Consider the following 17,585-nt stretch of genomic DNA (forward strand, 5'->3'; position numbering starts at 1 on the left):
ACCCTTCCCACTACCCTCCCATCCTTACCCTGGATGGATAATAATGAAAGGCAAAAAAAAATAATCCTCATAAATTGCTAAACATCTACTCTCCATCCAGATAAGAAAAATCCCCGAACACAGTCTCCTATTTCCACCCTTCCTTGAACTATGAGTCTGATGGGGCAACTGTGGACATCAAACCAAAACATTAAACTGTGACAATGGAGAGTCTAGAGAAGAAATGGAGGAAGGTATCTTAGAATAAGGGGCAACTAAATTTAAGATCACTCATCATAGTGATGGCCTGGAAGTCCTATAGCCTTCCTCCCCCCCCCCCCCCCCCACCTCAACCAAGAGGCTTTGCAGGCTCACATAAGTGCTGGCTTTGCAGCGTACTAGGTTCCGATGGAGAGGCAGGTTCACCTCAACCCACCCTTGAACAATTCCTGGTCTCCCCACAGAATACTAGGGTGTGTGATCTGACCCTTGTTGCTCAAGGAAGGGATAAAGTGGATTAAAGATAGCCAGTGGATGTGCAGGGGAAGATAGTTAGATGGACTAATTGATTGCACCTTGGGTGCCCTGAGCTGGGGGAGTGTGGAGGAGAGAGTTCTATTCAGGGTCTGGAGCTCTATGGCAATAATCCCTAGCACAGCATTCATAATGCTCATGCCTTCTGAAACAGTAGCGCTCAGACTGTGAATGTCTGTGTGGAGCTCACTAACATTAGTCCTCAATAGTGTACGTTTATGTTCTATTTTTCTATCAACTACAATAACAATGTCCTCCTCCTGCTGTCAAGGTCTGCTGGCATCTCTGGCAGCAGCACAGTTCTCTTGATGATGGTCTGTTTTCTCTGCTGGCTGCTCTTGGTGAATCTCATGGACCTCCACCTGTGCACCTTCATCCAAGGCATGATCTGGTTCTAAATGATCCTCTGTATCTCTATCACTAGTAGCTTCAACACAGACTTCTGACACCATACATTCAAGACATGCGTCTTCCATGCTGTGATAAGCTGCATCATCCAGAGTGGACTCTGCCTCTTCATCTATGCTTTCCCCTTGGTCTGTGCCATGTGCAACAGCAGCCTCTGCAGAAAACAAAAACAACTGAACACTATTAAAAAATATATATATATAATGTAATCTATGGCTGGCATGCTGCTGTGATTTACATTCTAATATGTGATTGTCAGAAAATATATTTGGGGAAAACGAGAGCTTTACATGTAAGAATCATCGCTCTTGTGTAAAAAATCAGAAAATAGGAGCACCTCTCATCATGCATTGCATGGATTTGAGACATTTTGGTGATTTGTGATAGATTGGGTTCCACCTAATGTGAGAAAAGTTGATAGGAACAAAATGTTGGTGAGACTAGAACAACGCTGGATATTTATGTTAAAATCACTTGAACCTTTAGGATTGAACTCTCAGATTGAGTGGTCGATATTTTTCTAAGTTAATCCAACAACAGTTGAAATATTAAGTCATTTAGTCAATATAAGTGATGTAATTTAATTTACGGTTCTGGTCTGTATTAAAAAGTCAGCATCTTAAAGCAAGCAAATGCCATTTTGAAGCATAATGGACAAAGATAAATCAGTAAATTAATTATTCCACTGCATCTATACTGAAAAGGTTATTATGGATGTGGATGACACGTTTTTCTTGTAGGTAAGATGGATCAGAGAGGCACTTAGACCCCTGAAGAAACCTTATATAGAGAGTGAAACGGAGAGCCCCGTTGGGCAATTTGTAAAGCTAAGTGTCTTCATCCACACCTTTAATTATTAAAATGTTTTGAAAAATTTGAATTAGAAATGAAAAGTTAGGAAGTTTTTTAAAAATAAGTGGAGGTTTTTTTGACCAATAAGATCGGAGTCTATGAAGTGCCAGCATGAAGAAATTATACTTGCTACTGTGCAAAGACTTTTGAGGTCTTTTTTCCTTCACTATTAATAGTGATAACAAATTATATACATTTAGGGCAGTGTGAATGCTTAAAAAACAGTATAAAGAAAAACAGTGTGAATTTGTTTCAGCTTTAAAGCTTATTTTTGACCTAGTAGAAGGCACCACTGAACAGGAAAGTCTTAAGTTCTGTCTTAAATTTGTCTAAGGAAGTTAGCAATGCTGGGAAGGAATTCCATAGTTCTGGTCCCTGAACAGACCCAGCAACACAGCATAACTAATGATCGTACTGGACAATTTATAATCTTCACTTCCTTCGACCCCATGACATCTGATCCACACCTACCTCATCTGACCACAATATAAATTTGTATTTGTTATCAACCGAATTGACAAACGTCACTACGGTACAATGCAAGCCACATTGAGCCTGAAAAATAGGTGGGAAAATGTGGGGTACAAAAGTAACAAATAAATAAATGTAACAAATAAATACTATCTCTCGATAACTAGGGATTACCAAAAGGTTTTGATGAGCTGATCTGAGTGTTCTTGACAGACTGCAGGGAATTAGGTGATGTGAAAGATAGAGGGGTTCATCTGAAGTCAACACTTTAAAGGCCAGTAATAATACCTTATAGGTAATACGGTGGGCAAGTGGTAACCAGTGAGCTTCTTTCAAATGAGGAGTGACAATCATATTTCTGTATATTGTTAACAAGACAGATTGTGGTATCTGAATGATCTGTAAGCGAGGGAGTTCTTTAACCCTAAGTCTTCTGTAGAGAGAATTACAATAATTTAACTGATGACCAGAGAATGGATCAAAATATTAAGCACTGGAGGGTGTATCATAGATCATATCAAATGAATCAGTTGTAGTTTATAGAAAACTAGTAAAAAAGGCCCATTTCTGTCAGAAATGAAACAGGTGCTAGCAAGGTTTTCCTCGGAGTATATGTTTGAGAGAGACTGTGTGTGAGAGATGTAGAGTGTGATAGACAGTGTGTCAGAGGCAGTGTATGTGATAGAGAGTGAGTGAGAGTGAGTGTGCACCCCCTCCCCCCTCCCTTTATGGTCTGAGGCCCCCTTTCCACCCCAACCTTTTTGGTCTTAGGACCCCCTCACCCCCCCTGCCGCCACCCATGTTCACCGACCCTCCCCTACCCTCCCGCCCCCCATGTCCACCGACCCTCCCCTCCTGCCCCCCCTGTAGCCACCCATGTCCAGCAACCCTCCTCTCCCCTGCCCCCTCGAACCACCCATATCCTGTGACCCTCCTCTCCCCTGCCCCCTTGCAGCCACCCATGTCCAGCGGTGACCCTCCTCTCCCCCTGCCCCCTGCAGCCACCCATGCCCAGCGACCCTGCTTTCCCCCTGCAGCCACCCATGCCCAGCAACCCTGCTCTCTCCCTGCCCCCCCTCCAGCCACCCATGTCCAGCGACCCTGCTCTCTCACCTGCCCCTGCTTCATCCACCCAGGTTGTGTTTAACAAAATCTTCGTGGCAGGCAGGAAAGATCCACGTTCCTGCCTGCCCACTGCTTGCGCTGGCGCTGACACTTCCCCGCTGCCGGATCGTTGTTGAAAATGGCCGCCGAGACTTCCAATGGTGGTCTTGCGAGACTTCTGTTGAAGTCTTGGAGGCTGCCCTTGTAAGTATCGGCGGCCATTTTGAACAGCGATCCGGCATCGGGGGAGCATCAGCGCCAGCAGCGGGCAGGCAGGGACGTGGATCTTTCCTGCATGCCCCGAAGATTTCGTTAAACACAACCTGGGTGGATGAAGGAGGAGCAGGTGAGAGAGCAGGGTTGCTGGATATGGGTGGCTAGAGGGGGGCAGGGGGAGAGCAGGGTCGCTGGACATGGGTGGCTGCAGGGGGGGCAGGGGGGGAGAGGAGGGTCGCTGGACATGGGTGGCTGCAGGGGGGGCAGGGGGGGGAGGGGATTGTCGCTGGACATGGGTGGCTGCAGGGGGGTGCAGGGGGAGATATGCCACTCCCTGCCACTTTCTCCGAGGTGGCAGGCAGCAGCGCACTGACAGCTGATTCCCAGGCAGGGGAAGGAGTAGGGAAACATGCTCTACGTGTTTCCCTACTCCTCCCCTTGCCTGGGAATCAGCTGTGAGTGACGTCATCCTGGCTATGGAGCCTAGCTCAGCAACTCCAGGAGCCACGGACACAGGCAGTCCCACATTAGAACGTTGGTGGTGAGAATTATTATAGGAAGTGCCAGACCACTTGAGAGATTTGAGGCTAAAAGGTGAGTTCCACATAGTGTCAACCCCGGGGACTGGAGCGTTGCAGAGAAGAACGGGTATTGATAAAACTTCATCGTCCCTTTCAGTGAAAAGAATGTTTTTTTGGGATTCAGTTCAAGGTTATGTTCATAGAGCCCTCTCTAGGGTGGTGAGGGCTATGCGACTGGGCGGTCCTTCCTGCAGTCATGCTACTTTTTTTCTGTGAGCTTTGGCCTGCAGATCCCTCCATTTTTTTTTCATCAGGCCCTCTATGTCATAGTTCTGGTGAAATATGCCATTCATGAGATGGCAGATGCTTCTCTACAAAGATTTACAAAAGTGTTTATAATTGGACATACATTTCAAGGAGTGTGGTAATAGATTCCAATTTTTTTGTGGCCTGAAAAGTGAAGGTAGTTAAAAATATCTTCTTGTATCTAACTTTTTATGCACTTGGGTAGTGAAGGGCTAAAAAAATGTTTGGAGGAAATACTATAATTATTTTTGCTAAGATCTTAACCAGGCAAAGTATATAAGCCAGGGCCTAACAATGTAATATCAAAAATACCAATATACAAATTTTGAATATCATCCTAGCTTCTATAGGAAGCCAAAGTCATTTTACTAATAAGGGTGATATCCTATTAAATTTAGGCACCTGGCCTATCAATCTGGCTGCTGTGTTTTGCAATATTTGCAATCTACTCAGGAATTTATTACACCCTGCATAAATAACATTGCAATAATCCAGGTGTTGCAAAATAAGTGTCCGCACAACTATTTGAAAAACATCAGGAACAAAATATGCTCTTATTCTCCTAAGCTCCATGCCTCTCTGGCATTTTATCCTCACAGTATCGTTTTGGGACTCAAAGGTGAATGTTATGTATGGTGCGTAATTGTTGATCATTGAGGCGTATGAACGTTATCCACTGACGTGCTTACATTCAGCATGCACAACTTTATTTAATTAGGTTTAAACTTACACGTCAAAGCTATGACATGCTCACTTGTGACAGTAATGTGTGCCAGCTTTTGTGATTCCTTGCTTTAACCATGCAGAAATGATTAACATCTTGGAATGTACCCTCAGTGTGGAGAGAGCTTTCCCCTAGTCTGTCACCTGCATGTGTGTAATTAAGACACAGGCATATGTGACTCCCATACTTTGATATGAAATAAAAAACATACATAATAACTATAAAGAGTAGCGTAGCCATGGGTGGGGATGGGTAGGCCAGGCCCCACCCAATTTGGACTCAGGCCCACCCAAAATTGTGGTAGTCTTACTGTGGCTGACGGGGTTTCCCAAACCTCCATCAGCAGTAAACTTTCTTCTCCTCAGGAAGCCAATGTTTTTCCAAACAGCAGCCGGCAGCGCTTGCCTCGAGCTGACACCAACACTGGCCCCTCTGCACATGCTCAGTTTTCATGCATATGCAAGCTCTAAGCCTCATTCTGGGGCTCCAATCAATAGCGTTCTCTCTCGATTGAACAACTCAGGGCATGACTCCAATAGGAGCGAAGGAGTGCTGCCATGAGTCATGTTGATGTGTTTCATTTTCAAGTTGAAACGTGAACCAAGGCAACTGCTGCAGAAAACGGATATGTTGGCCTTGGACAAGTCAGACCGGAGTCAAGGTAACACCACAGGAACCCCGAGGGAGCTGCATCCATCCCCATGGGGACTCCCACGGGAGTCCTGTGGGTCTTGGGGCATTCCTGCGGGGTTCCTGTGGTAACCATGGGATTCCCACAGTCCCTGTTCCTGTGCAGCTCTCCAGTTAAAACATCTGATAGAAAAGTAAGTGGATACAAATTAGCACTGGTTTTTGTTTTTGCAAAAATAGGTCAACCTCCTGCATGTTTAAAAAAACTGAGCAGCAAGACCAAATATTTCCTGATCTACAAGCAGCAAATACAAAAGAGGCAAAAGGAGTGCACAGAATGATAAGGGCAAAGAAAGCTTTTCTGTGCAAAGCCTGTACTTAAATCACAGTAACAGCAGAGGATACTAAAGTACACAGTCTGCTAACATCCTCCGACAGGCGCTCTCAGGTCAGACTGTGTTCTTCACATCCTTCTTTTATCTGATCTAATTTGACTCTCACCTACCTTTTTTGTTCTGGGATGTCTTCCAGAATCATGTTAAGAAAATCCTGGAAAAGAAACAAAGAGCCACAATGACTGTGTCCATCAGTGCTCCGATTCTATGTTTATTCCATTAGCGCTGGATCTTTTAAAAACCATTGATTGCTATATGATAAGGATACAGATCTCCCTACTGTATACCATCCATTTCTTCACACACTGAGGGGCTGTCAATAAGCCAGTGCTATATCAAATTCTTATGTAAAACATAAGAAAGAAGCCAAATATTTGTTTTCATCAAAGAAGAAAAACATAATTTTGACATTAAACAAACCTGTTACATTGTCTACTTTGCTTTCTGTCTGGTTTTATACTTTATTTTAAAATTAGAAGAGCTGAAAATGAAACCTTTTTGAACAGCAGGCCTTATTCAAAAAGAACTCTTTCCTATGGAAAATAACTTTCAAGAAAAATAAAACCCTGAATGTTATCTGGACAAGTTACATATTATTCAGCCAAATTAAATAGGAAATGGTGTAAACAGTAAAGTTCAACTGTAAGTAATCTCCAGCTCCACATACAATGGAAGATTTATTTGGATGTTAAAAGATCTATTTGGTGCTAGTATTCATTTCTTCCATTTTGGAACAGCACTAGAAGTCCTGTCTCCTGGAGTTTCTTCTCTTGTCTCTGAATCATTCATTCTACTATAACTTGATCCAGTCCTCAAAGGCATGTTCAAATGATAGATTACCTAATATTACTTATTCAAAAAAGATGTAATGGGACTGCATTAATAGAGCTAATACAGCCTTCAAACGCTACTGCTGCCGCTAGAGTTTATTCAATAAAGCTTGTGCATAAACCAGGTTTATTAGCATTAAGTTTTTAGTCTCTATGCATCTGTGATGATCTCAGGCCGTCCTGGTCCCAGATCCTCAATGTTCTGGGCCTAGTGCCCTCTATAGGCCACTGAGACAACCCTGCCAAGGCCTTATTAAGCAGTCACTACTTTCAAGGGCCTCACACACAAAGAGCCACACTAAAGCTTTTCAAAATCAAAAGCTTTAATGTTTCTTAACAAAACAAAACTCATGGCATCTTCATATCACTTACCTGGGATTCTTTCCTTTCTCAATTGCAACCATACAACAGGTAATTCCTTATTTCCCCCCTTTTACAATTTCTGTTTTACATGGCATTCCACTTCAGGTTTTCTGACACACCAAGTGTATACACACAACCACGCCTTAACACAAAGTCTATGTGATGAACTGGCACCTCCCTTTTCCAGTACTGCCCAGCTGTACCAGACACTCCACTCCTTAAGCTTGTTAGAGGCAACCTCTTCTTTTTCCTTAGGCTGCCAGCTACCTATTGTGGAGACCAAACATCTCCCCAGGCTCATCTGCCAGAACCGGTGGTGGGAGGCGGGGCTGGTGGTAGTGCTGGGCAGACTTATACGGTCTGTGCCCTGAAAAGGACAGGTACAAATCAAGGTAGGGTATACACAAAAAGTAGCACATATGAGTTTATCTTGTTGGGCAGACTGGATGGACCGTGCAGGTCTTTTTCTGCCGTCATCTACTATGTTACTATGTTACCTGTACCTAGGAAGACAAGCAAAGAGAACAGTGGCTAATCACCCACTCTTGGGGAAATCCTTCCTCCTCTCCCCATAGGCTGTCATGATGTGTGTCTTAGCTGTGTCTCTTCTAAAAAACAAAACCTTCTTCTAAATTCTTCTCATAGCATATTAGTAAACAAGCACCTGGGAGCTTGCTAATTTGCCCTCCTCCCAGGTTCCTCAAGCATCTGCTCTTTCCCAACTCCAGCTCTATTGCCTGTTGGGAAATGTAGTCAAAATCCCCTTAAGGGACCAAGCTAAAAAGTGCCTGAACTTGAACAGAGGACTTTTCTTGTTTTTCCGCTTTTCTGGCTGCACATAGACAGATGGACAGACCCTCCCCAATAAGTGTGTTATCGATTAAGTGAAATGTGTTTAAAAAAGTAGGAACACATAACAAGAATTCAACTTGTCATTTTTCCTTCACATTAAATATCCTTCCAACTCAGAGGGTAAATTTGCAATAGCCAGCCTAACCCAAGTGGCAGGAATGTACAAGATACACCAGTATGAAAACAAAAATGTATGCCTAACTTCCCTTTATAAAATTACCCAATAGAAAGTGCTCGTAGACTTATGTGTTCATGTAGCTATTTTATAAGAAACACACATAAGTTCAAACCCTGCCCAACCCCAATCCCCTGGAACCTTTCCAATCAGATCAGACAAATTTATGTATATAAAGGATATATGTGCCTAAGTTTTGGTGCTTATACCCCAGGCAATTTTACAAAATTTATAAAATGCTGCACAGCGATCTCTTAAAAATGACCCCCTCAATGACATAAGCATTTTCTGTTCATTTTTATTTCTTTAAAGTCAGCTAAATTTCTTATTTTTAAAAAATTAAATTAAGTGGATTTGCATATTTAGAATATGTGTCCAAGAAAGTGCTGGGAATTAGATCTATAAAGAAAAAAAGACACACATTAACTGCAAATAGTACACATGGGGAGAAAAGTAACATCAAAATGAGAAGAAAAATAAAACAGAGCAAAGTCAAATCAAAACCAAGAGAGAGAGTGGCTTGACAAAATAGGTGACCAGAATATATCACAATTTGACTCTCTTAGTCATAGTCCCACCCGCCTCAGGAAACATCAACTAACATTTATAAAAGATTTCCCTGCAACAAAATCCTTTAACTGAATAGGATCCATAAAGATATAACCATTCCCTTCAAATGTGACCAGACATTTACATGGTACTTTAAGGAAAAAAAGAGGCTCTCAAGGCTAAGACTCAGCCAAAGGAAAGCCATGTCTGACCATATCTGGAAAAATATTAATACTCTGGCCTCAAAAAGAGAGCTATTTCTTAGCAAAAAAACAATTTTATGTTTAATTTGTTTTTATTATTCAACTAGTAAAAGAGGCCCGTTTCGTAGAGGAATGAAACGGGTGCTAGCAAGGTTCCACGCCCCCCTCCCTACCTCCCTCTCTCCCTCCCTGTCTGTCGTCCGAGTTCCAGCCCCCCTCCCCTTCGAGTTGCAGGACCCCCCTCCCCTGCCCTTCGAGTTCCACGGCCCCCTCCCCTTCAAGCTGCAGGATGGCCCCCCTCCCATTCAACATCCCCGCGCCTCCCTCCCTCGAAGTGCAAGCAGGACCTGTCCTCCAGCAGCCCCTCACCTTCCTGCGTGCCGGCTGTTACCTCGGTGTCCAGCGTCAGCATTGAAGGCGAGCGGCGTTACAGACTGCCTTTCCATCTGTCTGAGCTCTGCCTCTGGTCCCGCCCTCATTTCCTGTTTCCAGAAGGGTGGGACCAGAGGCAGAGTTCAGACAGATGGGAAGGCAGTGTGAAGCGCCGCTCGCCTTCAATGCTGACGCAGGACCCCAAGGTAACAATTTTTAAATTAGAGCCAGCACACAGAAAGGTGAGGGGCTGCCAGAGGACAGGTCCTGCTTGCACTTCGAGGGAGGGAGGCGGGGGGGGGGCGTGGAACTCGGAGGGGAGTGGAAGGAGGGAGGGAGGGGGCATCCTGCAACTTGAAGGGGGGGCGTCCTGCAACTCGGAAGGGGAGGGCGAAGGGGGCCGGACTGCTGAACTGGGAGGGGATGGAGATGGTGGTGCAAACTCGTAGTGCCCGTGCTTGAGACGTGTTGCGGATTCCCAGGCAACACGGTGACGTCATCGGAAGGCTTCATACATTACGAACTGGACTTCAACTTCCTGGCAGTCAGCTTCCACGCCCCCCATCTTCTCCGAGTTCAACGCCCCCGCGCCTCCCTCCCTCGAATTGCAAGCAGGACCTGTACTCCGGCAGCCCCTCGCCTTCCTGCGTGCCGGCTGTAATTTAAAAATTGTTACCTCGGGGTCCGGCATCAGCATTGAAGGCGAGCGGCGCTACAGACTGCCTTCCCATCTGTCTGTGCCACGTTTGTAAGTTCTTGTGCCCGTTGGGAGTACAGAGATGAAGACTCAAACCTGTGCTCCGTTAGGCAGCCGAGCAACCCTGCAGCTTCACCTGTGGTGACCGCCATTCCCCGAGGGTTGAGCCCCCAGGTGCATCAGCCGACAGGATTTCCGGATACAGGCAGAGGTCAGATGGCAACAGGCAGAGAGCAGCTAGATACAGGCAGTCGTAGGTCAGGCACCATGCAGAGGTAGTCAGGAATCTAGCAGGAACCAGGTCAGTCAGCGAGCAGGACGAAAACAAGATTCGAGCAGGGAACAGACCAGGTGGCAAACAGAAGGTAGTCAGGACTCAGGCAGGAGTCAGGTCGAGCAGCAGGCAGAGAGCAATCCGGTGTTCAGGCAAGGGTCAGATCAGGCAGCAGTTAGGGCGTAATCCGGTGTTTAGGCAAAGGTCGGCTCAGGCAGCAGGCAAAGCGTAAACCAGTGTTCAGGCAAAGGTCTGGTCAGGCAGCTGGCAAGGCGTATTCTGGTATTCAGGCAAAAGGTCAGGTCAGGCAGCAGGCAAAGCTTAATCGGGTGCAGGCAAAGGTCAGGTCAGGCAGCAGGCAAAGCGTAATCCGGTGTCCAGGCAAAGGTCAGGTCAGGCAGTAGGCAAAGCGTAATCCAGTGTCAGGCAAAAGGTCAGGTCAGGCAGCAGGCAAAGCGTAATCCAGTGTCAGGCAAAAGGTCAAGTCAGGCAGCAGGGAAAGCGAAGTCAGGATCCCAGCCGAGGCCAGATCAGGTCAGGCAGCAAACAGTAGACAAAGTCACGCAGGAGCACAATCCAATCTACAAAAGTAGAAGCCGAAGCACTGAGCGCAGGGATAGACACTCCTAAATAGCCCCCACCATCGGGAGCAACAGAAGCAGCAGAGCCAAGAGGCTCAGGATTGGATGGCAGCGGGAGAGGGGTGGAGCCACAGTGTGGGAGCCCAATCCCAGCAGCCGGAGGCGGAGCCAGACCTCCCGCGCTCCCGGGTCCCGCACCAGGAAGAGAAGGAGTTACCGAGGTGCCGGCACTGCCAAAATGTCCATGCAGAGACCAGGACGCCCCCTTGGACCCGCGCTCCCAGGTGAAGACGCGGCGAGAGGCCGCAAGACCGTCGGCCCCGCCACAAGGGCCGACGCCCGACGCTCCCTCCCACGGAAGGGTGGAGCGGAGCGAACAGGGAGCGGGGCAGGCGATGAACACTCCGGTGAGGAGCATGACAGTCTGAGCTCTGCCTCTGGTCCCGCCCTCATTTCCTGTTTCTGGAAGGGCGGGACCAGAGGCAGACCTCAGACAAATAGGAAGGCAGTGTGAAGCGCTGCTCGCCTTCAATGCTGACGCCGGACCCTGAGGCAACAATTTTTAAATTAGAGTCGGCACGCAGGAAGGCGAGGGGCTGCCAGAGGACAAGTCCTGCTTGCACTTCGAGGGAGGCAGGGGGGGGGGGGGCGGGGAACTCTGAGGGGAGTGGAAGGAGGGAGGGAGGGGGGGGGGGGCGTCCTGCAACTCGGAAGGGGAGGGCAGTTGTTTTTATTATTCAAAGCGTTAATACTGAAACCAAATGTCACATTATGTGAAATCAATTCTCCTATACACAAAATTAATCATTCTCATCAAACAATGTGAAAATCACAACAGTTACACTTCAAGAACTTAAATTATACCCATACAATACTCCCCTCTCCTTCCCAACCCTTCCTTATTTTCATGGTTGACTCAAAAAAAATAGATTCCAAATCTCACTGCATTTCAAAGATTCAAAAGGTGACTAAGTACCAATGGAGTCAGAATGGCCAAAAAATGCTCCCAGATCTGTTGAAATAAGACACCTTGGCAACACTGCAAATCTTGTACTGCCATCCACTCCATTCATATTTGAACAATCATGTGAGAATGCCAAACTTGCAAGGTTGGTGCTGTTGGCAGAATCCAGACCATCAAAATAGTTTTTATGGCCAACAAAAGAGCTCTTTTCAGAAATATCTTCATTCCCCTAGGTGTCAGGGCTTCTAAAGTATAGTATCCAAAAAGCAGCATAGGATCCAAAGAAACTGTACAAGACCAAAGATGTGACACTGTAGCCTGTAAGCTATGCCAAAACATGTGAACCAGGGGATACAATCAAAACATATGACTTAAAGTCGCATCCTCCTCCTGGCACTTAGGACAAACACTAGAGCTAGCAAAGCCCGCCTGGCTTGCCACCTGGGAGACACGTATAATCGCAAGGCAAATTTGTAAAGTATTTCCCAATGCGGTACATAATCTGTAACTCTTCTAATTGATGTTACAAGTGCATGTAACTGTGCACTTTTCAGTGTGATTTGTAATTCCTGGCTCCAGCAAGAGGAGAACCTGGCATAGTCAATATTAGCAGTCAATTCCTGAAGATATTTGTGGTTGTATGACAAAGGCACTTTCATTTGTGACCTCATTGTATATGCTGTAGATAAGGTATCCTGGACATCTTTGCTCAAATCCTCCCATGGCAAACTGTACACATAAAGACAAAGTTGCATAAATGCAAATGCAATAGTGAGTGAGAATTCCTGCTGCAAATCCGCAAAAGACTTCACTTTCCTTCATCAGTCATTGCATGAAGCAAATACTTGATTCCTTACTGGTCCTACTGTTGAAATCTTCCAGTGTCCTGTCCTGGAGAAATGTGGGATTTCCACATATAGACAGGTAAGGGGTCATGTGAGGGGGTAAGTGACATAGGGGCAGGAAAAACTCCCTCGCTGGTGCAGTTCTGCCCCCTTTCGGCAGGTGGCGCTAATCTGTTGAGGCAGAGGGGCGGGGCTCAGGCCAGGACCCTGATACAGAGGTTTCAAGGAGAAACAGCGAGCAGGAGGCTCTGATAAAGAAGTTTCCAAGTGAGTGAGCAAGTGGGAACATGACTGCGTAGGATTCCCAGACTCATGCAATTGTCAGCAGGTCAAGTCAAGGAGATAGGAGAAGTGTCCTTGAACTTCAGAGTTAAGAAGTGACTGTATATTGAAGTGTGAAATCTGTCAGGGACAAGGTTCAAAGTGAGAAGTCTGTGAGGATACAGGCATGTTTATCTTTCCTGTGGTACAGAATACAGTTTTTACTTTTGACCTTTAAACTGCCCTTCACGTGTTTATGAGGACTCCATGCCCTGCCAGGGCACATATTATCACAGGTCACTTCAGCCCAAAAATGTGCCTTTGGCATATTCACTACCATACCGCTCTGTAAGTTTGTAAGAAAGGATAAACCCTTGATGACTGCAGAAGGAAAGCAAAAAATAATTTTAAAACAGACTTCTACTTCATCTCAGACAGAAGCAAGATTAACAAAGTACCACAAGCTGGAATAGTATCTTGTGATATCTCTACTACTACTTATCATTTCTATAGTGCTACTAGACGTACGCAGCGCTGAACACTTGAACATGAAGAGACAGTCCCTGCTCGACAGAGCTTACAATCTAATTAGGACAGACAAACAGGAAAAACAAGAGATAAGGGAATATTAAAGTGAGGATGATAAATCCAAATTATCCGCAGAAGAAATCTGGCCTAAATCACCTTCCTCTGCTACATTTACCCTCGACCATCTAGATATCTGGATGCCAAAATTCAGCCTGTGGTAGTTAGCATTATAGAAAACACCAGCTGCCATGGTTAAAAACATTCCAGAAGCTCAGTGCTGGTATCTGAATATCAGCGTTCACCAGCATTAGCATATGGTTAGTGGCGATATTCAAACCACTAACTGGATAGCTAACCAGCCTATTATCTAGAACTGTCTGGATAGTGCCAAGATGTCCTGAGGGAATATTCAGTGGCACTATGCGATTGGTGCTGCTAACCGGATATGTGCTTTTGAAGATCAGACAGATAGTATCTGCTAGTGGATACAAGAAGACCTCTCTAAAATAGTTCTAAAACAGAAAGGTCAGTTCAATTTCACTTCAGAAATGGTTAAAAATAAAAAGTTAGAAAAAAGGGTATTTACTTGCTGGAAGTTAAATATTTGCTTTAATTTGTTCATCAACAATAACTAAAACAGAACCATGTTCAACAGTACAATGTGAAAATTCCAAGTCAAAGACTGTTTCAAATCAGACATTTCCTGGCACTTGCAATAGCCAAAAATCTCACAAATACTGCACAACATAAAACCTGAATCTGATGAGGGACAGTTTTTCTTAGGTAAGCAAGGTATCTTTTTCCTCCTCTCAAAACAAATTGGGTGTAGTTTCATAACGGGTGCCTGTAGGCATTTCTTGAATAGAAGCACCTATGTGCCTTTATATAAAAGGCTCTCAGAACTAAAGAATGGAATTTTGTAACAGTAACCTAGGGTAGCTCAGGGTTACCTCAGTCACCAGATTCAGCAATTCTTGCACTGATGATATGTTGTTGCAAGGTGCTCTGTAGACCATGAGCAGCCACAGAGGTTGCTATCTCCCAGCTAGATTAGGAGGCATTCTGACTCAGACAGATGGAGGAGGGGTGGAGACTCTGCGTAGTTTGATTGTCTCTCAGATCAGGACTGCTACCCCTCCACCACGTTTCCCTTGTCTTGATTGGTGCAGGACAGTGAATCCTGAGGGGCATAATTCAGTCAATGGGACTCCTCTGCTTTCATCCAGCCAGGTCTCAGTTATTCCCAGGATGTCTAGGTGGTATTCGCTGATGACATCATGGATCATAGGAAATTTTTTATTAGCTGATCTTGCATTTACTAGGCCCAAGTTTCCATTAGTTGTAAGGATTACTTGATAAAGATAGGGAGGTATTTGTGTGGGTATAGTTAGATAGGTGTTTTGCCTCTTGAGTTTATGTCCGTTGGTGGATGGAGGAGTCCGTTGTCCCTTCTTTCCCAAATTACCGGGATGTATGAAGATCTTTGGTTTACTAGGCCAAAGCACATTCTTGTTTAAAGTAGATAAGATGACAGAGCTCTCTAGCTATTCAGTATAACAAAAAGCCAGTTTGTCCTTGGCAGCAGTTAACAGTGTTAAAATGCAGAGAGTGCTTGATGAGAGTCTGAGTCCCTTTGAAGTGTCTGCTTCCTAGGAATTGAGATTCTCTAGGACATTTGTAGTCAATCATCCCTGTAGAACTGCTTATTCTATCTATATTTTGTGCTTTTAAATCTTGAAACAAGGTAGAATAGTTTATAAAAGTCAAGTATCTAATATCTATCTAACAAGGCACTTCTGTTCGCTAGAGACGTAACAATGACGGTATTTCACTCCTGTGTGAATTTCATTTGGAAGTTTTAATGCAAGGGAGGATTCAGCAGGATATCAGAAATTTAGAGGTAAAATAAGTTAAAGATATAAATTTCAACTCATAGACTGTGCAGTTTCTGATCCTGGTGTTCTTTGATGATCCAATCAATGCAGATCACTGGAGGCTTTTTTTGTTGTAGATCCAGCTCAGATCACAAACAAAGAGAAAGGGTGTTTGCTTGAAAAGTACAGGGAGGCAAAAAAGTTGCTTTTGTCCAAACAAAACAAATGAAATTAACTACATGAAGGAAAGAAAACGAAAACTAAAACTCAGGACTGGTACCTCCACAAAGACTGAGCAGAAGTATGTTATTTTTAAAATGTGCACTATGACTTTTCTCAATCTTTATGGGTTTTTTTCACCTACATTTGGGGCATCTAATTCTTTTATCCTCGATAAACTCAGCCTTAAGAGATAGGGTAAAATTAGTCTTTACCTGATAATTTTATTTCCATTAGTCACAACAGATCAATCCAGAGACTTGTGGGTTATGTCCCTCTACCAGCAGGTGGAGATAGAGAGAACTTCAGAGGTTTACTATATGTGGTTATGTGCAGTCACCGTAACTTCAGTATTGTCGATACCAAAGCAGTGGAAGACAAAAGAGGAAGTCCTCTCCTGCCTGCATAAAGCCCATGTAAGCTCCTCAACTGCTCCTGCGGGCTCCTGCGGGAGGGTAGCAGAAGGTTTCATTTATGTTTTGATTTGTTTTGTTTTGCCCCCACCTTTTTTTTTAGCCAAAAATCAAATTAAGGAATCTGATGAAACTGAGGCAACTAGAAGAAAACATTCAACCCAGAACAACAAAGGGTGGGCCTCCGGATTGATCTGTTGGGACTAATGGAAAGAAAATTATCAGGTAAGGACTAATTTTACCTTCCATAGCGTCCCACAGATCAATCCAGAGACTTGTGGGATGTACCAAAGCAATCCTCAAGTGGGGCGGGGTACTACAACCTCAGCAGACTGGAGCAATGCTCCACAGGTCGCAGTTACATGCGCTGCCACGTCAAATCTGGAATGCCTAGCACTGTCATGCCAAGCCTGCAAAGTCTGGTAAGGGAAGGACAGCAGATCAAGTGGGCAATCTGCAAAAGCCATCCACGGCAGGACAGAGGACCAAGTGCCCGAACTGCAAAAGGCAGCCACAGAAGCCAGTCGGGACTGGAAAAGGAAGTCAACTGCGCTCTGGAAGAAAGTGATGCCACCCGCAATGGGAGAGATTGACCCATACAGAGGCCAGCTGAAGAAATTGCCTCTCTCAGCCAACGGCCACTGCGGCTCTTGAAGCCAGATCCCCTTTCTTGTGACCAGCCAGAGGACAGAATGAGGGTATGCCGAGAGGCATTTCTGCTCAGCGGGTCAGGAATCTGATGATCCTACTGCATTGTGGGTGTTTCGTAAGGAGTCGCCACCTTCCTATATACCTAAGGCTCTCCAGGTTCTGAATATGTCCGCTTCTGATCCTGCCACTGCTGCATCTGCTAATCTTAAAATGGTGAGCACTAGAAGACTGCTACAGTCTTTAGCAGTGAATAAGGCTATCTAGGAAGTCACGTCTGCTCAGTAGGTCATCCCAGGCCCTGCCCCCACTATGCAGAGGCGTAGCTAGGTGGGGTGCAAGGGGAGCAGCTGCTCCCTAAAAGGATTTTGAATAAAATGGCGCTTATGCAGAACAGCTCTTCAGCTTCACACTGACGCCTATTCTACAAAAGGTCTGCTCCTCCTGACATCAGAACCGCTATGCCCACATCTGCCAATCTAAAAATGGCGACCCAGCGTGGCTTTGGAAAGGGTATTACCTTCCTATGGTCCCGAGCAAAGCAAGAAGCAAAGAGTTAACCAACAGAACTCGCTGGTCTCTTCCAAATAGTAAAGGAGTATATGGTGAACATCCAAGAAGCGGGAAGAGAAAAAGGTGGGTGGGATGGAAGGCAGAAACCACCGTTTGCAGAAAAGACAGGACTATGTGCACCAGTCACTAGTAGAAATCCAGAGAATCTCAAACGGATGAAGCTGGGAGTTCTGAGAACCTGCCTCGACTGGATTGCTAAAGAAAACTAGGCTGCCCCGGACGAT

General features: G+C 45.2%; 1 protein-coding gene across 1 annotated transcript in view; it reads right to left on the reverse strand.

Moving 5' to 3' along the window:
• LOC115463279 (aminopeptidase O-like) overlaps window positions 1-17,585 on the reverse strand; it is a 382,003-nt gene that overhangs the window by 38,584 nt on the left and 325,834 nt on the right. Inside the window, exon 10 of the mRNA XM_030193650.1 lies at window positions 6,251-6,294. Coding sequence (XP_030049510.1) covers window positions 6,251-6,294 — 44 coding nt within the window. The remainder of the gene's footprint in view (window positions 1-6,250; window positions 6,295-17,585) is intronic.

This window comes from Microcaecilia unicolor, chromosome 2 (genome assembly GCF_901765095.1).
Source record: "Microcaecilia unicolor chromosome 2, aMicUni1.1, whole genome shotgun sequence".
NCBI classification, from domain to species: Eukaryota; Metazoa; Chordata; class Amphibia; order Gymnophiona; family Siphonopidae; genus Microcaecilia; species Microcaecilia unicolor.